Consider the following 24,248-nt stretch of genomic DNA (forward strand, 5'->3'; position numbering starts at 1 on the left):
AAACTTAAACCAAGAAGAGAGCAACTAGAGGAATGGAGATACTAGAATGTGAGATATATTGAGGACAGGTTGTGCTGATTAGCTATGAGGAAGAAAGGGAAGAGGTTTAAAATGACTTCAGGTTTCTTTTGGGTAAATGGGAGATGCTGTTGTTATTCACTTGGGAAACAAAAATATTGGAGGAGGAAAAACTGGAGATGGAGAAGGGTGATGAGAGCAATCTAGATGAGATGGCATTTGAGATATATATCCAACATCTCTATTCCATAGACAGCTTAAGCTAGAGATCTGAATATAATGTGGATAAAATAAATAGAAATATTTATTTGAAAGTCATCAGTATATGGATTTTAGTTATTTCTGTGGATGAAGGAGGCCAGGAAAACTGTATAAGCAACTGGAAAGAACAGAGTCTTAGGAGAGAGTGAGGTTAAAGCATAAAATGAAAAAAATGAAGAGCAGCAGAAAGGAAAATAGAGAAAACCAAGAAAAACGATGTCAATAACATGCAGAGGAAGAGAGAATTATGAGAAAAGCATTCTCAGCTGTTTTGAATGCTGCAGAGGCAGCAAAAATTGAAAACATAATTCTTTAAGTGTGATCCATGGATACCTGAGTGTCTCTACTCTTTCTTTTTTAAAAAATATATTTTTATTGATTTCGGAGAGGAAGGGAGAGGGAGAGAGATATAGAAACATCAATGATGAGAGAGAGTCATTGACCAGATGCCTCCTGCACTCCCCACACTGGTGATGGAGCCTGCAACCTGGGGAATGTGCCCTGACAAGAATCAAACCATGACATTCTGGTTCATAAGTCGATGTTCAACCACTTAGCTACATCAACTAGGCTACAACTCTTTCAATGGTTTCATGAAGTCAAAACTATTTTCATAATAACATTAATGTGTTATTTGTTGTCGTTACTGTGTTTACATTTTTACTAATGGTGCAAAATAATAGTTGGTAAAACTGCTGGCACCTCAGCATAAATCAGGATAGTGATAGCAAATTATACAAGTAGTCATTGGATTGTTCACCACCACACTGTCAGGAAACAAAATGGCCAGTTTTATATATGAATGCTTCGGATCAGGCAGTAAACAATGATTTTGACCTTTGGTTTTTAAATTATTTTAAAAATATATTTTTATTGATTTCAGAGAGAGGAAGGGAGAGGGGGAGATAGAAACATGAGTGATGAGAGAGAATCATTCATTGGCTGCCTCCTGCACGCCCCCTACTAGGGATCGAGCCTACAACCTGGGCATGTGCCTTTGACCAGAATCAAATCTGGGACCCTTCAGTCCACAGGCCAACGCTCTATCCACTGAGCAAAACCAGCTAGGGTTGATTTTGACCTTTTAAATAATCCATGTGATGAAATGGAAGTACACATAGATCACTTCTGCTGCATTCTGATATAAGATGTTTGCTTTGAGGAAAGGCACTTATGCAGTTGTTGGAGTTGGAAGGTGAACCAGCTCCTTTTTCATGGAGTAACATTTTTACTTGAAAGAATGACTGCCAGACACACGTGTGTTACTCAGATTTGGATATTTGGCAGATATTTTCTCAAAACTGGATGAGTTGAACCTGTCATGTCAAGAAAAAAACAGATGACATTTGCTGCTAATGATAAAATTTGAGCTTTCAAGTGAATATTGGAACTTTGGAAAACTTGTATCTTTCCCTTAGAGTTTGACATCTTCCCAATATTAAGAGACTTTTCTGATAAGATTGGTAAGAATTATTAATGCATGTGATTTTTTATCCTGTATTAACATTTGGAAAACCTGTGCAACTCAGAGAACCACTATTTTCCAAATGTCACACAATAAAGCATGGGTACGACATCCACTCAGAGTGCAAGACAGACTAGTGGATTTTAATGTAACAGCATATGAAAAATTCAGTGATTTGATTTCTGATTTCACATTCCAACTAAACTTAAGAAACTACCACTGGATGAGTTTTCATGTAGTCTCAAAGAAGAGTGCTCGCTATTATCTAAAAACATTATTAAAATACTTTTGTGTGTGAGGATATGTATCTTCTTCACATAATTCAATCAAAGCAACGCACTGCAATAGGTTAGATGCAAAGCAGAGATGAGAATCTAGCTGTCTTCTGCTAATCCAGATGACAGATTTTTTCTATTTGCCTTTAGAGTTCTGTACATTTTTTTGTACAGAAACTTTATTATATATACCACTCAATAAGCTATGTCTTCTAGATCAATTAAATATTTCATCATTATAAAGTCATTTAAAATAGTTATTTTTTGGCTGAAAAGTCTATTCTGAGAGGTTATTAATATAGTTAGATAATTTTTCTGTTGGTTAGTGTTCATGTGCAGTACCATCTTATCTCTTACTTTCCTTATTGATTTATATATGCTTCATATAAACACATGGATGGATTATTTTTCAAATCCTGCCTGACAGTCTTAGAATATTTAGTCCCATTTAGGATGAATATAATTATAGATATACAGTTGACCTTTGCACAATATGAGTCTGAACTGCGTGAGTCCACTTCTACGTGGATTTTTCTGAGTAAACATATTGGAAAAATGTTTTGGAGATTTGCAAAAATTTGAAAAAAACTCTCAAATGGACTGCATAGCCTAGAAATATAAAAAATTAAGAAAAAGTTAAGTATGTCCTAAAAACATAAAATATGTGTAGATAGTAGTCTATTTTATCATTTACTATCATAAAATATACACAAATCTATGAAAAGTTAAAATTTATCCAAATTTATGCACACAGAGACTGTACATGGCACCACTCACAGTTGAGAGTAATGTAAACAAAGATGCAGTATTAAATGATAACTGCATGAAATTAGCTGTAGTACATACTTTTGTAACCACCTCTTGTTGCTATTGCAGTGAGCTCAAGTTTTGCAAATATCTGCTTCAAATGCCATGTGACTGTAATCCTCTCTGCGTGAGCAGTTTGCCTCCCTAATAAACAGCGTATCACAGTAAAAAGTGATCTCTTGCAGTTCTCACATATTTTTCATCATGTTTCATGCAATACCATCAACTGAATAGCACCATGAAACCCATATGAAGTGCCACTAGTGATGCTGGAAGTGCTCCCAAGAAGGAGAGAAAAGTCATGATGGTATAACAAATAGTTGAATTGCTTGATATGCACCATATATTGAGGGCTGAAGCTTGCCTGCCATTTCAAAAGAAATAAATCCACCATAAGGACCATTGTAAAAAGAGAAAAGGAAATTTATGAAGACATAGCTGAAGCTACACCTACACCAGCAGGTACAAAAACATTACAATCTTTGCAAAATACCTTTTTATCTCATGCTGGAAGTGCTCCCAAGAAGGAGAGAAAAGTCATGATGGTATAACAAATAGTTGAATTGCTTGATATGCACCATAGATTGAGGGCTGAAGCTTGCCTGCCATTTCAAAAGAAATAAATCCACCATAAGGACCATTGTAAAAAGAGAAAAGGAAATTTATGAAGACATAGCTGAAGCTACACCTACACCAGCAGGTACAAAAACATTACAATCTTTGCAAAATACCTTTTTATCTCATATTAAAAATGCAGCTTTTATGTGGGTGCAGAATTTCTATAATAAGGCAAACCTATAGATTCGAATATGATTAGAGAAAAGCGAAGTTATTATGTGACAAATTAAAGAAAAAGGAAGGTGAAAGATCTTATGCTGGAGAATTTAATGCCAGCAAAAGATGGTTTGATAATTTTAGAAAGATGTTTAGCTTAAAAAATATCAAGATAACAGGAGAAGCAGCTTCTGCAAACCAAGGCAGAAAATTCCCAGATGTCATTAAGAAAATCACTGAAAAGAAAGGATATCTGCCGATGAACAGGTTTTTATTGCAGATAAAAGTGTCCTATTCTGGAAAAAAATTTCACAAAGAATATTTATTACTAAGGAAGAGAAGTGAGTAGCAGGATTTAAAGCACAAAGGGATAGGCTAATTCTACTGTTTTGTGCAAATGCAGTCAAGTTTATGATAAGGAGTGCCCTTATCTATAAAGCTTATAACCCTAAGACTTGAAAGTAAAAGATAAACAGCAGCTGCCAGTCGTTTGGTTAAACAACGAAAAGGACTGAACAACGAGAATCATTTTTCCTGACTGGTTGAATTGATGTTTAGTCCCTGAAATCAGAAAGTGCCTTACCATAAGGTGACTGCCTTTTAAAGTTCTTCTGATATTGGACAATGTGCCTGGCCACCCAGAATCCCATGAGTTGAGCACTAATAGCAACAAAGTGGTCTACTTGCCCCCAAACACGTTTCTAATTCAGCAGCTAGATCGAGTGTTATAAGGATTGTTAAGGCTCATCATACATAGTTCTCTATGGAAGGCTCATCATACATAGTTCTCTATGGAAGGCTCATCATACATAGTTCTCTATGGAAGGCTCATCATACATAGTTCTCTATGGAAAAGGTTGTCAACTATGGGAGAGAATCTCGATAGAACATCATGAAAGTCTGGAAGGATTACACCATTGAAGACGCTATCATTGTTACATACAGAAAAAGGGCATGAAAGCCAGCAAGCCTGAAATAATAAATTCCTGCTGGAGAAAACTGTCCAAATGCTGTGCATTACTTCACAGGATTTATGATACAGCCAAACAAGGAAATCATGAAAGAGATTGTGCATATGGCAAAAAAGGTGTGTGTGTGTGTCTGTATGTGTGTGTGTGTGTGTGTGTGTGTGTGTGTGTGTGTAGGATTTCAAGATATGGATCTTGAAGAAATTTAAGAGCTAATAGACACCAGGTCAAAGGAATTAATAGGAGATGACTTGATGGAGATGAATGCTTCCAAACCAGTGCCAGACGATGAGGAAGAAGACGTAGAAAAAAATAGTGTCAGAAAGCAAATTATTAGACAACTAGAGGCCCGGAACACGGATTTGTGCACATTGAAAGGAAATTAATTAGAAGGTGGTCTGTGAGGCAGGTCTGGGTGGGACAGGCTGGACATGCCCTGGAGCCAACCTCCTGTGGTCCCTCCCCGGCCTGCTGCACCTGGGGCAGTGCCAGGGCTCAAAGGGCATCTGCAGAGTGAGAGGGGTCCCTCTGGCAGGTAGAGTCCCTCGGCCTGGTCTATGGGGATTGGGCCGAAACCAGCTCTCCAACATTCCCTGAGTGGTCCCAGAGTGTGAGAAGGCACTCTGCAAAGTTGCTGTCACTTGGCAGTTCCTGAATTGAGTGTCTGCTCCCTGGTGGTCAGTGCGCATCATAGCTACCTGCCAATCAGCTGGTCGCTTAGCCTTATATATATATAGATATGACAGAAGGGTTTTTATAACTCAAGGCTACTTTGACTTCTTTTATGACATGGACCCTTCTATGATATGGGCACTGAAACTAAAGCAAATGGTGGAGGATTGATACAGTACAGAAACATTTTTAGAGAAATGAAAGAGCAAAATATTCCAACAGAAATGATGATGTATTTCCATGAAGTTACACTGAGTGCGTCTGCCCCTTCTGCCTGCCTTCCCTTCCACCACTGAGACAACAAGACCAACCCTTTCTCTTCCTCCTCCTTCTCAGCCTGTTCAATGTGAAGAAAACAAGAATGAAGACCTTCATGATGATCCACTTCCACTTAATGAATAACAAATAATCACCATCCTGTTCAGTTAATAAACTTATCTGGTTTTTATGTGTGTGTTTTCATGTGAAAATCTAATAACCGTGATGCAAGAACTGTATGAGACATTTTCATGTCATCACAATCATTATTTAAGTATTCATCGTGTAAAGCATTGTGTGCAAGACTTGTAGGGAAGTGAGTGATAGCTAATACTTATATATATAAAACCCTAATATGCAAATAGACCGAATGGTAGAACAACCAAACAACTGGTCACTATGACGTGCGCTGACCACCAGGGGGCGTGCATGGAACATGGCAGGTGTTGGCAGCAGCAGGATAGTGGAGCAGGTGAGCAGGGATTCCAGACCAAGGTGGGGTGCTGGTCACTGTCATTGGGGCAAGCCTCTGATGGTTACTGAAAATTCTTTGCTCCTACACGCTGTGGTCCTGACAGGCACTTGCACCTGCTGCCTGCTCCCAGCGACGGTTCTGGCCAATCGTTTGGCAACGTCAGTGGGTGTGAGCAGCAGCTGCTGCCCCTGACTGCCCCTCAGGAGCAGGGGGAAGTGGAGAAGGCCTCAGGAGCTATCAGCACCAGCAGCCACCACTTGCAACCACTGACAGCACCGGCCCTGTTTGCACCCACTGCTGGCACCGGTCCGAATTGTTCTGTGTCATCAGTGGGTGCAAGTGACGACAGCAGAAATGGGGTTGCTGGCAGACAGGGGACTGGAGGCCATGGTGGGAGGGGCTGGGTGGGGCCACAGAGGATGGGCCATGACCCGCCCCTGTGCCCACCACAGCCTCACAGCCCACAGTTTCTTTTAAGGTGAATGAATTCATGCACTGGGCCCCTAGTAAAGTAATAATGTGTTAGCTTTCTTGTTGTTTTGTAACTTTGCTTTCAAAGAATCACATTACCATACAGTATACCTCTCTTGTAATTGAAGAAATAGCCTATCATCATAGGTAATTGATTTTTAAAAATGTAACAATGTTTCTAATACTGTATTATGAATATGACTATATACTGTGTGCCATAAAATTTTTATAATGATTTATTCCTTACTGTGAAGCAATTGTATCAGTTGTACTAGGTTCTTATAAAACAGTCATATTGCTGCTTCTTTATAATCAATGCATGAATCATTATAAATAAATATGAAAATTTTCACATTTTTTCATTTTTGATGTCTAATATTAGCAATACACATATCATAACATCTATAGTGTTTTATATCATATAAGAAAATATTGATGTAGGTTCTGAGAAACAGACAATTCATCTTATAAAGAGATGAAGCAAATTTATGGTATCAATAAATACACTCCAGTGTTGCAAATGTATTTTCTCTTATGATTTTCTTTTTAAAAAATAATATTTATATTTTTATTGAATTTATTGGGATGACATTGGTTAATAAAATTCTATAATATATCATTTATCTATTGTACTGTGTGTTTTACATTTATTTCCTCTAGCTTACTTTATTGTAAGAATACAGTACAAAACACGAATCACATATACCATATGTGTTAATCAACTGTTTATGTTATTGGGAAAGATAAGTTTTACATAAGCTTTGAGGGAGTCAAAATTTATATACGGATTTTCAGTTGTGGGTTGGGTTGTACCCTTAGCCTCCACATTGTTCAAGCATCAACTGTATTTGGTTTTATTTCTGCCATCTTAGTACGGGGGGACTTGACTTACGAGTGTCCCGACTAACGAGTTTTTCGAGATACAAACCGTCTCTCGGCTGATTTTTTTCTTTGAGTTGCAAGCTAAAATTCGCGTTACCAGCCAGCTTCAGATACCACACCACTAGTTGGCGCAGCGAACGTCACAGTGAATGCCACAACATCAGCCCAGCATCACGTGTCTCACTCGTTCACTGTTGATTTGACATACGAGTAATTTGAGTTACGAGCTCCGTCACGGAACAAATTAAACTCATAAGTCAAGGCCCCACTGTATGTGTTTTCCCTCTTTTTTTTTTTTAAATATATTTTATTGATTTTTCACAGAGAGGAAGGGAGAGAGATAGAGAGTCAGAAACATCGATGAGAGAGAAACATCGATCAGCCGCCTCCTGCACATCTCCCAGTGGGGATGTGCCCGTAACCCAGGTACATGCCCTTGACCGGAATCGAACCTGGGACCTTTCAGTCCGCAGGCTGACGCTCTATCCACTGAGCCAAACTGGTTTCGGCTGTGTTTTCCCTCTTGATCTTTTATTGCCTCCTTTTGGATTTGCTTCATTATACTATAATTAGAGGCCCGGTGCATGAAAATTTGTGTACTCAGTGGGATTACTCAGCCAGGCCTGCACCCTCTTGCAGTCTGGAACCCCTCAGGGGATGTCTACCTGCTGGCTTGGCCCGCTCCCCAGGGGATTCGGTCTAAGCTGGCAGTCAGAAATCCCTCTGGCAGCTTGGGAGCCCTCGGGGGATGTACGATTGATGGCTTAGGCCTGCTCCCATCACCACCGCTGCACTCACAGCCCTCAGCCTGGCTTGTGGCTGAGCAGAGATTCCCCTGTGGGAGCGCACTGATCACTAGGAGGCAGCTCCTGCGTTGAGCATCTTCCCCATGTTGGTCAGTGCGCATCATAGTGACCAGTCATTCTGCCATTAGGGTCAATTTGCATATTACCCTTTTATTATATAAGATATTCCTCAATAAATTTGGAAGTTAAACATTCCTTTTCTATTTGTACAATGAATGTACAGAAAGTTATGTAGTATATTCATCAAAGCTTAATATCAAATATTTTTATCTTTCTCCTGGACAATGAAAAAATTTACTTTCAACCCTCTTTATTTATATGATACTAGAGGCCCGGTGCACAAAATTCATGTGGGGGGGGGGGCGTCCCTCAACTCAGCCTGCACCCTCTCACATCTGGGACCCCTTGGGGGATGTCCAACTGCAGGATCAGGCCTAAAACAGCACTTGGACATCCCTCTCACAATCCGGGACTGCTGGTTCCTAACCACCTCATCACCCCTAACCACTCTGCCTGCCTGATCATCACAACCACTCTGCCTGCCTGCCTGATCGCCCCTAACCCCTCTGCCTGCCTGCCTGATCACCCCTAACCCCTCTGCCTGACTGCCTGATAGCCCCTAACTGCTCGCCTGCCTGCCTGATAGCCCGTAACCACCTCTGCCTCGGCCCCTGCTGTCAGGAAAGACATCCGGAATAACGTCTGGAAGGTCATTCGGCTGTTCGGTCTAATTAGCATATTATACTTTTATTATTATAGATTGTTTTGTTCATTTTAGTTCTATAAACATTCTGAGCTGCAGAAGACATTGTTATTGTTGTTTGATAAAGTCAATATTTATTTATATTTAACCACACACTTACCATTTTAATTGCTTTTAATTGCTTCTCCAACCTTTCCATCTGTGGCATTTCCTTTGTTTTATGAAGACCTGTTAGTGTTTCCTTAAGTGAGTCTGTTTTTGTCATGTTCCCTTAGTTTTTGCTTGTCTGATAATGTCTTTATTTCACTTCAATTATTTAGGTATAAATTTGCTGAGTATATGATTCTAACAGCGTTCACTTTTTTTAACCAACACATTAACACTATAATTTCAACCTCTTCTAGCTTTCATTATTGTTGAGAAGCCATTCACCCATCTTATTGTTGCTCTATTGAAGTTGATCTTTCTTTATTTTTTTTTTCTTTAAGGTTAATGCTATTTTTTTTCTTTTCTCCTGCAATGTCATTGTGATCAGTCTAAATGTTGATTGCTTTTTATTTATTCTGCTTGAGACCTGTTGAGCTCCTTAAGTGTGAGAATCAGTGTCTTTCACCAATTCTATAAGCCATTATTCAAATTGTTTTTCTGCCATTCTTTTCTTACCTTGTGGAACTCTTCTCACTTCATATTATACTAGAGGCCTGGGGCACAAAATTTGTGCACTTGGGGGGATGGTCCCTCAGCCCCGTTTGCGAGAGGGTGCAAGCTAGGCCAAGGGACCCTATCAGTGCACGATCAGGGCTGGGGAGAGACACAGGAGGTTGACCAGCTAGGGAGGGGGTATGGGAGGGATCAAGGGCATGTCTGGTCCATCTCACTCAGTCCTGATTGGCCAGACCCCAGCAGCAAGCTAACCTACTGGTTGTAGCATCTGCCCCTTGGTGGTCAGTGGACATGATAGCAACTGGTCAACCGGTCAACTGTCTGTCCCCTGGTGGTCAGTGCACATTATAGCAAGCGGTTGAGCAGCCTTAGCATATCATGAGCATATTATGCTTTGATTGGTTGAATGGAGGACTGGACAACCGGACACTTAGCATATTAGGCTTTTATTATATAGGATGTTTATTATCTTCTTATTCTCACTTCTCTCTTTTATGTTCTTCTATTTTTTTGTCATTCATCACAGTTTCTTCTAACCAACCTCCAGTAATGCTCTCTTTAGATATATCTAAATTGCCTTTGAGTTCTTTGGTTTTCATGTTATGCTTTATTTCCAGATTTTCTAGTTGTTTTTCAAATCTTAAATGTCACTTTTTTTAGAGTGCATTTTTTTTTTTTCTGAAATGTTTAATTTCAGCTTTCAATTTTTGTGTGCATATTATAAATAGTTGTTTAAAGTCTATTTCAGGTAATTAAAGTATCTTGAATGTCTCTGGGTTCATTTTTATTATCTTTAAGTGTGGTATATCTGGTTCATGTTGTCTTGTTTCTTCATCTGTCTACTTATTATTTATTCCAGTTATTGGAATTGAAAAATTATTGAAATAAATACTTTGAAGCCTAAGATGATTTTTTTCACCTATACCAAAAATTTGGAAACAAGAAGAACATGAAATCACTGTAATCCAATTTCCAGATTAATATTTTTCTTGGTTATATAGGTGACTTGAATCAGGTCTAAATATTATGACAAGGGTGGTTTAATCCTGGACCATCCTTATTTCTAGTGTATAGACATTTGGGATATAAAAAATAAGATCAAGTTGGTTCACCCTCGCCAGGCTCTATATTACTATTATAATTTCCTCTGTTTATGAGATTGTGAAACAAGCTTCCAAACCTTTCGGTCGCAGCTTCAGATTCACAATGCATCACTGGAAAAATGACCCAAAAGTTATAATCATTTTTCTGTCTTTTTCTGGATCCCTCACTCTTATTAGCTTCACATGCTTATAGTATTTTTTCTCATATTTTAGTTGTTTTTAGCATAGTCGTTATTAGAAGCTAATGCCCCTAATATTCTAATGTTCTGTAGGTGATACAACATGTTTTTTAAAATTTATTTTTACTTTTGTAAAAATTTTAAATCAGTTTTTATTTTTTCAATTGCAACTGACATACATTATTATAATAGTTTCAGGTGTACACCTCAGTGAGTAGACACTACATAACTTACTGAGTGATCATCCTATAAATCTTGCACTCATCTGACACCATACATAGTTATTAAAATATTGACTATATTCCCTATGCTGCTCTTTACATCCCCATGACTATTCTGTAATTACCAATTTATACTTCTTAATCCCTTCACCTTTTTCACTTATCCCCCCAAACACCTCTCATCTGGCAATCGTCAAAATGTTCTCTGTATTTATGTATCTTTCTGTTCTGCTTGCTTATTTTTCTAGATAAAATTATAGATAGATATATATTTATTGCATTTTTATTGTTCATATTTTTGATATATTTTTTTCTTCCTTTCTTTTTAAAAAAGAGCCTTTAGCATTTCATATGATACTGGTTTGGTGGTGATGAACTCTTTTAGCTTTTTCTTGTCTGGGAAGCTCTTTATCTGTCCTTTGAATCTAAGTGATAGCTTTGATAGGTAGAGTAATTTGGTTGTAGGGCCTTGCTTTTCATCACTTTGAATATTTCTTGCCAATCCCTTCTGGCCTGCAAAATTTCTGCTGAAAAATCAGCTAACAGTCTTATAGGAACTCCTTTCTAGGTAACTAAATAAGGAGTCACTGGGACAACTTCTAGCATACCAAAATTCACATCATGGGAGTGCCACAAAAGGAAAAGATAGAGCAAGAAATTGAAAACCTATTTGAAAAAATAATGACAGAGAATTTCCCTAACATGGTGAAGGAAATAGACATACAAGTCTAGGAAGCACAGAAAGTCCAAAACAAGATCAACCCAAAGAAGCCCACACCAAGATACATCATAATTAAAATGCAAAAGTTTAAGGACAAAGAAAGAATCTTAAAAGGAGCAAGAAAAAAGCAGTTAGTTACTGAATATTCTAATTTGTAAGCATCGTAAGAAATAGCATCCTTTTATTTTATTTATTTTATTTTATTAATTTTTAAATATATTTTATTGATTTTTTACAGAGAGGAAGGGAGAGGGATAGAGAGAAACAACGATGAGAGAGAAACATTGATCAGCTGCCTCCTGCACACTCCCTACTGGGTATGTGCCCGCAACCAAGGTACATGCCCTTGACCGGAATCGAACCTGGGACCCTTGAGTCTGCAGGCCAACTTTCTATCCATTGAGCCAAACTGGTTAAGACAAGAAATGGCATCTTTTTAGCTGAGTTCTTTAGGGTAAAGGAGGTAAAATCTGTGAAACCTTGAATATGTAGATCAAACTATGTATATAGATTCACATTTTTGTGGTATAAGTAAGTTCTACTTTTTTTTTGTCCAAAAGAGTGTGTGTGTGTGTGTGTGTGTGTGTATGTGTGTTCACCTAGAATGGAATAATCTTAAATGTTAAATAAATTTATTTTATGGATAAACCCAGAGTCAAAATCTTTAGATGATATCAGAGAAGATTGTATAGTGGTCTTGATCTTGTAAACATTACCAGAATCTGTTATAGAAACATAACTTTAAAAAATTATTTAATGAGACACTAAATGTAATTTCCAACAGAAAGAGAAGAAAAAGAAAACAAGAGGATTATAAAAGCCCCTATATTCCAATTGGTTAAATTCTGTGTCTTGAATACTAGCATTCTTAAGGCATTCATGAATATCACAAATTATAAGCAATAAAATGATAATTTCTCTCCTTCAACCTTCCCCAAATCTTAAAAAAAATTAAGAATTTTTTCTCTTTCTGTGTAATAAAATTCCAAGAAGATATTTGAAAATGGAGGACAAATATATTTTAGGTTGATCAACAGCATAAATTAATTCATGTTTACTTCATGAAGATTCTTATGCACTATTAATATTTCCACTGAAGAAGATATGAAAATAGAATTAAAATATTCTGGGATAACTTTATATTTTACAACATTTAAATGCTATATTTTTAAAATTTAGATTTGTCACATATCTTTTTCATCTTTAAATTGCTTTAAACATCTCAAAATTTTGACTCTGTGTTGTAGAATCATTGGCATATTAATGCATAAAATAATTTAGCAGAATAAATGGAAAAATTTAATTTAATATTCATACACATTACATTTATTCTATTATTGTTAACCTAAATATCAGATAAATAGGTTAAGAATAATTATTAAACAATAATCCCGATTATACGCAATGTTACCGGTCGACGTCTGTCGTTGTTCACAGTACATAATCCGAAGGTATTGAGCATAGCCCTTGCAATTCTAATGGCCAGGAAAGTCATTTACCTATAGATATTGCCCAAACGATAGCAATCTTCATGATGGCCTTAGTCCGCGAATTGAAACGGCTATGCTCAATAGGATTACGTATTGCTACATACCGATCCAGCGATATAGCGCAGAGGTGCATGATGGACGCTGTCGAAAATAAAACATCTAGGGAGATCCAGACGGGGCACAAAGGTCTAGGGAGTGGCCAGACATAATCTGAAAGAGAACAGAGAGAAGACAAGAACATATTATACAAATTATACTAACTGTAGTATTAAATTTTAGTCTACTTATTTTCTCTCATAATCTAAGCATTTCAAAGAAAGTGAAATTTGGGAAACATTTTCCATAGTAATGGTGGTAGTGAAGATGATGATGATAATACCTTAAGTGTTACATATATTATTTTTATTGAGGTAAAATTTACATAAAATCAATAAATTTGTACAATTCAATAGTATTTAGTACATTTATAATATTATGCAAGTATCACCTCTTTCTAGTTCCAAAATATTTCATTATTCCCGGCGGAAACCACTACCCATTAAGCAGTCACTCCCCATTCCACCTTCCCCCATCCTCTGACAATCTCTAATCTGCTTTTTTGTCTCTATGGATTTAGCTAATTTGAACATTTCATATAAATTAAATAATAAAATAGGTGACCTTTTGTGTCTGGCTTATTTCACTTACCATACTCTTTTGAGGGTCATTCATTTTGTAGCATGTACCAGTACTCCATTCCTTTTTATAGCTAATGCTCTTATTTGAGATAATTTTTGATGGTCTTATAAATGCAATTGTTTTCTTAATTAACTTATTAGTGTATCTATATATATAAAAGTCTAAGCTACCAGCTGACCGGCCAGTAGCTATGATGTGCACTGACCACCTGGGGGCAGACACTCAACACAGGAGCAGAAACCACAGGCATGGAAACATGGAATAGACTGATGAATCTCAGAGGAAAGGGGGGAAGGGGGGATGTGGGAGGGCAGGAAGAGAGTAACCAAAGATCTTATATGCATGGATTGGTGCATTGGTGGGGTCCCTCGGCCTGGCCTGTGCCCTCTTGCAATCTGGGACTCCTTGGGGGATATTGGACTGCTAGGCCAGGCCGAGGGGCCCACTGCTGCCTAAATCTGTGCACCGGGCCTCTAGTAGAACTATAACTTACTAGAGTCCCAGTGCACAAAATTCATGCACTCGGGGGGGGGGGTCCCTGGGGGGTGGGGGTGCCTCAGCCCAGCCTGTGCCCTCTCACAGTTCAGGAGCCCTCGGGGGATGTCCGACTAAGACGTCAGTTGGACATCCTTAGCATTGCCGTGGAGGTGGGAGAGGCTCCCTCCACGGCCACTGTGCTTGCCAGCCATGAGTCAGGCTTCTAGCTGAGTGGTGCTACCCCTGTGGGAGTGCACTGACCACCAAGGGGCAGCTCCTGTGTTGAGCGTCTGCCCCCTGGTGGTCAGTGCATGTCATAGTGACCGGTCAATTCCACAGTTCGGTTGATTTGCATATTAGCCTTTTATTATATAGGATTAGTGTATAAAGCTATAATTGATTTTCATATGTTAATCTTGTATTCTGCAACTTTGCTGAATTCATTTATTAGATCTACATTTTTGTGCAAGAGTTCTATAGGATTTTCCCTATATAAGATCATGTCATCTTTGAATAGAGATAACTTTTTTCCCAATTTTCCCCGCCTTTTACTTTCTTGCTTGCTTAATTGCTCTAGATAGAATTTCCAGTACAATGTTGAATGGGAGTAGAAAAAAAAAGCAGGCATCCTCTCTTTTCCATTTTTAAATTTATTATTATTTTTTTTACTTTTAGATCATTTTTTTTGCAAGGTACCTATTATTTTATTTATTTATTTACTTTTAAATTTATCTTTATCATTGAAAGTGTTACAGATTTCCCTTTTTTTCCCTTTATCCCTTTCCACTTAAAACAAATTATTGATTGATTTTAGAGAAACAGAGAGAGAGATAGAGAGAGATAGAAAGATGAGAGAGAGAGAGAGAGAGAGAGAGAGAGAGAGAGAGAGAGAGAGAGAAACTTATTGTTCCATCGATTTATGCATTCATTGGTTGCTTTCTGTATGTGTCCTGGCCAGGGATTGAACCTGTAACCTTGGTGTATCAGGATGATGCTCCAACCAACTGAGCTACCTGGCCAGAGTCCTCTCTTTTTCTTGATCTCAAATGGAAATCTTTCATTCCTTTATGATTGAGTAATATGTTAGCTGTGGGTTTTTCATCAATCCCCTTTATTATGGTGAGAAAGTTTCCTTTGTATTATTAGGTTGTTGAGTACTTTTAGCATGAAAGAGTGATATATTTTGTTAAATGCTTTTTCTGCATCAATTGAGATTATTGTGTTTTTTAAAATCTTTATTCTATTACTGTGATGCATTATGTTGATTTATTTTTGTATGCCAAACCATTCTTGCATTCCTGAGATAAATCACCTGGTCATGGTGTATATTATGATACTGGATTTAGTTGGCTAGTATTTTGTTTAAGATTTTTGCACCTATATTCATAAGTGATATTTGTTCATACTTGTCATTTTTTGTAATGTCATTATCTGGCTTTAGTTTATGGATAATCCTGGTCTCACAAAATGAATTACAAAGTATTGCCTTATCTTCTATTTTGTAGAAATTGGAGAAAAAATGGTGTTAATTATTCTTTAAAATGTTTGTTAGAATTTGCCAGTGAAGCCCTCATTTCTGGGCTTTCTTTGTTGGGAGGTTTCAATATCTTTATTATCAGTCTCATCAGATTCTCTATTTCTTCTTGAGTCACTTTTCATAGTTTATGTGTTTCTAGGATTTGTTGATTTTGTTCATGTTATCTGATTTATTGTAATACAATTATTCACTGTATTCTTTTTATAATTTTTTTTAACTTCTCTAGGGTTAGTAATAATGCCCCCTATTTCATCTATAATTTAATGATTTGCGTCTTCTCTTTTTTTTTCTTAATCACTCTAGTTAAAGATTTATGAAGTTTGTTGACTTTTCAAATAAACTACTTTTGGTCTTCTTCATTATATTTTTATTTTTTCTATTCTCTATTTCCTCTCTTTCCATTTTAATATTTAGCATTTCCTTTCTTTTGTTAGTTTGAGTTGTTTGTTCTTCTTTTCTAGTTTCTTGAAATCTAAATTTAGGCTACTTTCCTCTGAGTACTGTTTTTGCCACATTCTGTAAATTTTGGTATTAAGTTTTTATTTTGCTCTTCTCAAAATATTTTTTTGAATTCATTTGTAATTTCTTAGTTGATCCATTGATTGTTTAATAGTGTGGTGTTTAATTTTCACATATTTATGAATTTGTCAGTCTTCTTTATTGATTTCTACTTTAATTCCATTGTGGAGAAGATACTTTGAAAGATAATAATATTTTAAATTTTTGATGTTTTTTTTTGAGGCCTGATATGTGTTCTATTCCAGAGAATGTTGCATGTGCACTTGAGAAAAATGACTTGTCTGCAGTTGTTGAATGGGGTGTTTTATATTTGTCTGTTAGACTTAGTTGCTTTATAGTATTGTTCAAGTCCTCTATTTCATTATTGATCCTCTGTCTAGTTGTTGTATCCATTATTGAAAATAGGATACTGTCTCCAAGTATTATTATAGATCTTTCTTTTATTCCTTCAGTTTGGCTTCCTATAGTTTTTGGTCTCTGGTTTTAGGTGTATATATATTTATAATTGTTATATCTTCTTGATGGTTTCAGCCTTTTATCAATATACTAGCGGCCTGGTGCACAAAATTTGTGCACTCGGGGGGGGGGGGGTCCCTCAGCCCGGCCTGTGCCCTCTTGCAGTCTGGGACCCCTCGGGGGATGACCACCTGCTGTTTTAGGCCTGCTCCCCGGGGGATTGGGCCTAAGCTGACAATCAGACATCCCTCTGGCAGCCCAGGAGCCCTTGAGGGATGTCCACTTGCCAGCGGGGAGTAGGCCTAAGCTGCAGTCGGACATCCTTAGCTCTGCTGAGGAGGCGGGAGAGGCTCCCACCACCACTGCTGTACTGATAGCTGGCAGCCGTCAGCCTGGCTTGTGGCTGAGCAGAGCTCCCCCTGTGGGAGAGCACAGACCACCAGGGGGCAGCTCCTGCATTGAACGTCTGCCCCCTGGTGGTCAGTGTGTGTCATAGTGATCAGTCATTCCCAGTCGTTCTGCTGTTAGGGTCTGTTTGAATATTACCCTTTTATTATATAGGATAATGTCTTTGTTTCTCATAGCAATTTTTGTCTTAAGTTCTATTTTGTTTGAAGTATAGCCACCCAGCTCATTCTGGTTACTATTTGCATGGAATATCTTTTCATTCTTTTACTTTCAACATATTTATAATTTTGGATCTAAAATGACTCTCTATTGACAGTACATAGAGGAAGAATTTTAAAAATTCATTCTGACATCATGTATTTTTACCCATTCTGCCAATCTCAGCCTTTTAACTGGAAAGTGTAATGCATTCACATTTAAAATCATTACAGTTAAGAAAGGACTTATTCTATCATTTCTTGTTTTCTAAATGATACATAATACTTTCCTCATAAATTCCTTTGTTACTATCTTCATTTATGATAAATTGATTTTTATGGTGTGCCTTTTACTTTTCTTCTTGTTTATTATTTTGTACATTATTTTGATTTTTCACCCTTGGACTACCAGACTGCTTTTTGAATCAAAAATCAGAATGAGATCTTGAAGTTACTAGAAGCAGTCTGGGAGCCCAAGGAAGTAGCAGTCATCCATTGTAGAGGACATTAAAAAGGAAAAGACTCAGTGTCAGAAGGAAACAGTCACGCAGATACAGTGGCAAGGCTATCTGCTAAGGAGTGGACAGTAGCTTCGTGGACCATGCGGGTTCCTGAATTACCTGAACTTCTGAAATACACCCCTCAAGATGAAGAACGGGGCCAACAAAAGGGGATAAAAGGACGAAGGAAGGTTGGTGGATATTCCCAGATCATAGGGTCTACATTCCAGAACAGTTAGCTTATAGAGCAGTCCTCCAGCAGCATGAACTTACCCATTTAGGGAAGACGGCTCTAGAAGCCTTGTTGAGCAGATACTATCTAATTGCCCATCTCCCCTCCTTATGTGCCTCAATCTCTCAGCTGCTGCCTCCTCTGTACACAGAACAAGGCAAGGCAGGATCCTGTAGGACCGATAGCAATTCAGCGTTGTGGGCAGGCTCCTTTTGAATATCTAGAGATAGACTTTACAGAAATAGGGCCTAGTAGAGGAAATAAATGCCTTTACTTTTTGTCTGCACCTTTTCAGGCTGGGTTGAGGCATATCCTATCAGCACAGAGAAGGCGAGAGAAGTCACTAAGGCATTACTGAAGGACATAATTCCGCGGTATGGAATGCCATTAACCATAGGGTCAGATAATGGCCCAGCCTTTATAGCTGAGATAGTACAGCAGGTAGCTAAGGCCTTAGGAATTAAGTGGAACTTACATACAGCCTACAGGCCCCAGAGTTCAGGGAAAGTAGAACGCATAAACTGGGCTCTCAAGCAGGCTATGGCTAAGCTATGCCAGGAGACGAGCCTACCTTGGACAGGTATCTTACCACTTATGCTCCTGCGGGTGCACTGTGCCCTGAAAGCCAGGGTAGGGTTCTCTCCATTTAAAATTCTATATGGAAAGCCCTCTCCCTTAATTCAGCCAAAGGGAGATTTGTGGTAAATAGGGTACTTAGAAATTCAGAAACAGCTACAAGGACTTTGAAAAACTATCCTTTAAGTCCATAGATGGGTTGCTGATCAATTGTCCATCTCTCCAGGAACAGCTGTGCACCCTCACAAGCCTGAGGACCAGGTTTGGGTAAAAGATTGGAAAATGGAACCCCTTAAGCCAACATGGAAGGGACCTTATCCAGTCATACTAACCACCCCCTCAACTCTCAAGTTGCAGGACTGAACATTCAGATCCACCACTCCTGGGTAAAAGCAGCCCACCAGCTAGACAATCAGCATCCAGAGTGGGGTGACCTCTGACCTGAACCACTCCCTGCGGATCATCTTCAAGAAGATGGTGGCTCCAACTGACCGGCCTGAATCTCCTTATCTCCTCCTATCTGGATAATTATTGTTTTTGTTTTTTTCTAACAGTTTTAGTCTGTCTTTATACAAGTGTCACCAGAACCCCAGACTGGTACTGGAGGAAAACTTCTCTGCCCTTGCTACTCCAACCACTCCCTTGAGGAAGATGGGGAAGACTCGGAATACTGAACCCCCTTTTTCATCTCCACCATTCAGCAGGAAGTAGCTAGAGTGGTCGTTGACCTTATCCCCAATTCCTGAGTCTTTTGTAATCCCCAAGGCTATGAATAGCTTGTGGAACAAGAGGGGGAAATGAAAAGAAAAATAGGGGGTGCTTGCAACCTAGTTCAGTATCTGGTTAAAACTGTAATCTTACTTCCCCACTCTGACTGACTTGGGCAGAGCTACAGAGCCTAACCCCAGGGCCCTGCCACAGCTGACTTGGGCAGAGCTGCAAAGCATGCCCCCAAGGCCCTACCAAGACTGACTTGGGCAGAGCTGTGGGGAACCTCAGGGGCTCGCCACAAGGAGATATATAGGTCAGAGCCTCTCCATGAGTTCATTTCAGGCTTTGGATCCGGAATTCCCCTAGACTAGCAGATCTGCTAAACAAAGGATAAACTTTCCTCCCTCAGAGTGCTGGCTGATCATTCTCCTGTGCATTCTGCCACAACAATACCAAGCTACTTTCAATAGTATACCTTTCTCTCTATTATTGTCACAAATTACATCTTTAAACATTGTGTGCTCATTAACATAGACATATATATTATTTTATGTACTTGCTTTTTATATAACACTAGAGGCCCGGTGCACAAAAATTTGTGCACTAGGGGCAAGGGGGGTCCCTCAGCCCGGCCTGTGCCCTCTCGTTGTCTGAGACCCCTTGGGAGATAATGACCTGCCGGCTTAGGCCTGCTCCCGGGTGGCAGAGGGCAGGCCCAGTCCCTAGGTGCAGCCCCTGGTTGGGCTCATAGCACAGCTGATTGGGGATTTGGGGCACCGAACCCTGTCATGCACAGAGCAGGGTGGATCGGGAGGTTGTGATGCCACCTTCAGTCACGCTCAGGGTAGGGCCAATCAGGGGGTTGGGGCGCTGCCCCCTGTCATTCACAGAGCAGGGCCCATCAGGGGGGTTGGGGCTCCTTACCCTGTCATGCACAGAGCAGGGCCAATCAGGGAGTTGGGGAGCTCCCCCCTGTCACCCACAAAGCAGGGTTGATCAGGGTGTTGAGATGCTCCCCCCTGTCACTCACAGAGTAAGGCCGATAGGGGAGTTGGGGCACCACCCCAGTCACACACAGAGCAGGTGGATCAGGGGCTTGGGGCACCGCACCCTGTCACACTCAGGGCAGGGCCGATGGGGAGGTTATGGCTCTACCCCATCACACACAGAGCAGGGCCCGTGGGGGGGGGGTTGGGGAGCTCCCCCCTATCAGGCACAGAGCAGGGCTGATCAGGGGGTTTGGGCGCTGGCCCCTGTCACACTGATCCCGGTGCCGGGACGCCTCGCTGCTCCACTGATCCCGGTGCTGGGAGGCATATTAACCTTTTACTATATAGGATAGAGGCCTGATGCATGGGTGGGGGCTGGCTGGTTTGCCCTGAAGGGTGTCCTGGATCAGGGTGGGGGTCCCGCTTGGGTGCCTGGCCAGCCTGGATGAGGGGATGATAGCTGTTTTCAGCTGGTCACATACCCTTCAGGGTGGGGGTCCCCACTGGGGTGCCTGGCCAGTCTGGGTGAGGGGCTGAGGGCTGTTTTCAGGCTGGCAGGTGACTGAAGCTCCCAATTGCTCCTTTTTTCTTTTTATTCTGGGCCAGCTTTAGCTCTGAGGCTTGGCTCCAGCTCTGAGGCCTCTGCTGCTGAAAGCAGGTATCTGGTTTGTTTGGGTTCTATAATCGAAACACTGTTTCAACTCCAGCTCTGAGATCCTGGGGTTTGGTTTAGCTTCTATATTTGTAACAATGTTTCAAACTGCAAGCTCAGAGGCCGGCAAGGCAGGCGGGGAATGTTGGTTTCCTCTGTCACTGAAGCAAGTAAGCCTCATGTTCGCTTCAAGCTGCCTGGCTGCCGGCCGCCATCTTGGCTGGCAGTTAATTTGCATATCGCCCTGATTAGCCAATGGGAACGGTAGCGGATGTATGGCTAATTACCATGTTTCTCTTTTATTATATAGGACTAGAGGCCCAGTGCATGAATTCATGCATGGGTGGGGTCCCTCTGCCTGGCCTGTGATCAGGGCCCATTGTGGGTGGGGCCGGCCAGCTGAGGGCAGGGACCTCAGGAGGTTGGCCCCAGGAGCAAGCTAGTCAATGGCCAATTCCATGAGGAATCGGGCTTCCTCCTCCCTCCTGGGTCCAGGGTACGGGTGAACCAGATTCAGGGCTGTCAGGGCCGAGCAGCAAAGTCTAGTCAGTGCATGTCATAGCTACCGGCCGGTCATCTGGTCGTTCTGGTCATCCCAGTCTTTCGGTTGTAATTGTCGCTTAGGCTTTTATATGTATATAGATATTAAAGCAGAAGAAGAGTAACAAACCAATAGTATAAATATACTGTATTTTATATTTATCCAAGTAGCTACATTTTTGTTTATTTCTTCATATGCCTTTGAGTTACTGTCTAATATCCTTTCATTTCCTTCTGATGGACTCCTTTTAGCATTTCTTGTAGGACAGGTATACTAGTGATGAAATTCCTCAGTTATTGTTTACCAAGGAATTCTTTTTTAAAATTAAGATATATTTGATATACAATATTATGTAAATTTAAGGTGTATAATTTGTTAATTTGATATATTTGTATATGCTTATGATTGCCATTGTAGTGATAATGAACACCTCTATCACATTACCTAATTATACTTTCTTTTTTTAAAAAAAAATATATTTTATTGATTTTTTACAGAGAGGAAGAAAGAGGGATAGAGAATTAGAAACATCGATGAGAGAGAAACATCGATCAGCTGCCTCCTGCACACCCCCTACTGGGGATGTGCCCCCAACTAAGGTACATGCCCTTGACCGGAATTGAACCTGGGACCCTTCAGTCTGCAAGCAGATGCTCTATCCACTGAGCCAAACCAGTTAGTGCTAATTATACTTTCTTTTTTGTACTTAGAATAAATAATTTTTAATTTATTAATAAGTTTGATTATTATAATACAACTAGAGGCCCGGTGCACAAAAATTTGTGCACTCAGGGGGATCCCTCAGCCCAGACTGTGCCCTCTCGCCGTCTGGGACCCCTCGGGGGATGTCCACCTGCTGGCTTAGGCCCACTCCCCGGGTTATAGGGCCTAAGCTGGCAGTCAGACATCCTTCTGGCAGCCTGGGAGCCCTCAGGGGATATCCACTTGCCAGAGGGGAGCAGGCCTAAGCTGTAGTCAGACATCCTTAGTGCTGCTGAGGAGGCGGGAGAGGCTCCCACCACTGCTGTACTGGCAGCCATCAGCCTGACTTGTGGCTGAGCAGAGCTCCTCCTGTGGGAGTGCACTGTGCACCAGGGGGCATCTCTTGCATTGATCGTCTGCCCCCTGGTGCTCAGTGTGTGTCATGGTGACCAGTCATTCCCAGTCATTCTGCTGTTAGGGTCATTTTGCATATTACCCTTTTATTTTATAAGATAGAGGCCTGGTGCATGGGTGGGAGCCAGCTTGTTTGCCCTGAAGGGTGATCTGGATCAGGGTGGGTGTCCCACTGGGGTGGCTGATGGCTGTTTGCAGGCTGGCCAGGCCCTGCAGTGGGGACCATCACCCCATGTGGGTGTGGCCAGCCTGGGCTAGGGGATGAGGGCTGTTTCCAGGCTGGCCACAGCCCCTTCAGGGTGGGGGGTTCCTGCTGGAGTGCCTGGCCAGCCTGGGTGAGGGGCTGAGGGCAGTTTTCAGACTGGCCACACCCTCTTCAGGGTGGGAGGGTCCCGCTGGGGTCCCTGTCCAGCCTGAAAACAACCATCAGCCCCTCACCCAAGCTCCCAGCATCTCCTTTTTTTCTTTTTTTTTTTTTCAGCGCCTCCTTGAACAGAGGCCAGGGCGGGCTGGAAGCAGGTATCTGGGATTTATTTATCTTCTATAATTGAAACTTTGTAGCCTTGAGCAGAGCCCAGGGCCTGCCGGGGGAGGTGGGAAGCTTGGCTTCCTCCATCGCCGAGGAAAACCCAATCCTCCTGCTCGCTCCAGCCTCATGGCCATCACCATCTTAGTTGGGTTGATTTGCATACTCGCTCCTGATTGGCTTGTGGGAGTGGCTTGTGGGTGTAGTGGAGTGATGGTTAATTTGCATGTTTCTCTTTTATTAGTTTAGATATTACTGTCTATATTAAGTATACTGTCCATTAAATCTCAATTTCTCCTTTTTTTGCTTTGTCTGTTAAACACTTTAAATATATCATCCTACTGCCTTCTGGCCTGAGTGGTTTCTAAATAGAAAATTCATTATTAATCTTGATAAAGAGCCCTTGTAATTTTGATTATAATGTGTCTTGGTGTGGATCTCTTGGAGTAATTTGTGCTTAGAGTTCTCTGAGTTTCTTAGATGTGGAGATTCATATGGCCATTATTTCTTTAAATATTCTTCCTTCCCTTTTCTTTTTCTCCTCTCCTTTGGACACTCCCATCATGTGTATGTCAGTAAACTTGATAGTGTCTCATGTGTCTCTTAGGTGCTGTTGATTTTTCTTCATTCTTTTTCTCTTTCTGTTCCTCAGATGGGATAATCTCAATTGACTTATCTTTAAGTTCTCTTAATCTTTCTTCTGTCTGCTCAATTCTGTTGCTGAAGCAATTTAGTGAACTTTGCTGTTTAATTATTGTACTTTTCAGCCCTCAAATTTCTATTTAATTACTTTTTATAATTTCTGGTCCTTTATTAGTATTCTTTATTTGTTGAGACATTGTCCTCTGGTTTTCTTTAGTTCTTTGTCCATGTGGTAACTCTGGAAACCAGATTTATCCCTCTTTGTGGGTTAATTTTGGT

At 40.3% G+C, this 24,248-nt stretch overlaps 1 protein-coding gene across 1 annotated transcript in view; it reads right to left on the bottom strand.

Annotated features, from left to right (window-relative positions):
• Positions 1-24,248, bottom strand: part of HTR2C (5-hydroxytryptamine receptor 2C) — a 329,198-nt gene that overhangs the window by 52,277 nt on the left and 252,673 nt on the right. The window contains exon 5 of the mRNA XM_036306109.1: positions 13,222-13,422. Within this exon, the coding sequence (XP_036162002.1) occupies positions 13,222-13,422 (201 nt within the window). The remainder of the gene's footprint in view (positions 1-13,221; positions 13,423-24,248) is intronic.

This window comes from Myotis myotis, unplaced genomic scaffold (assembly GCF_014108235.1).
Source record: "Myotis myotis isolate mMyoMyo1 unplaced genomic scaffold, mMyoMyo1.p scaffold_m19_p_4, whole genome shotgun sequence".
Taxonomy (NCBI): Eukaryota; Metazoa; Chordata; class Mammalia; order Chiroptera; family Vespertilionidae; genus Myotis; species Myotis myotis.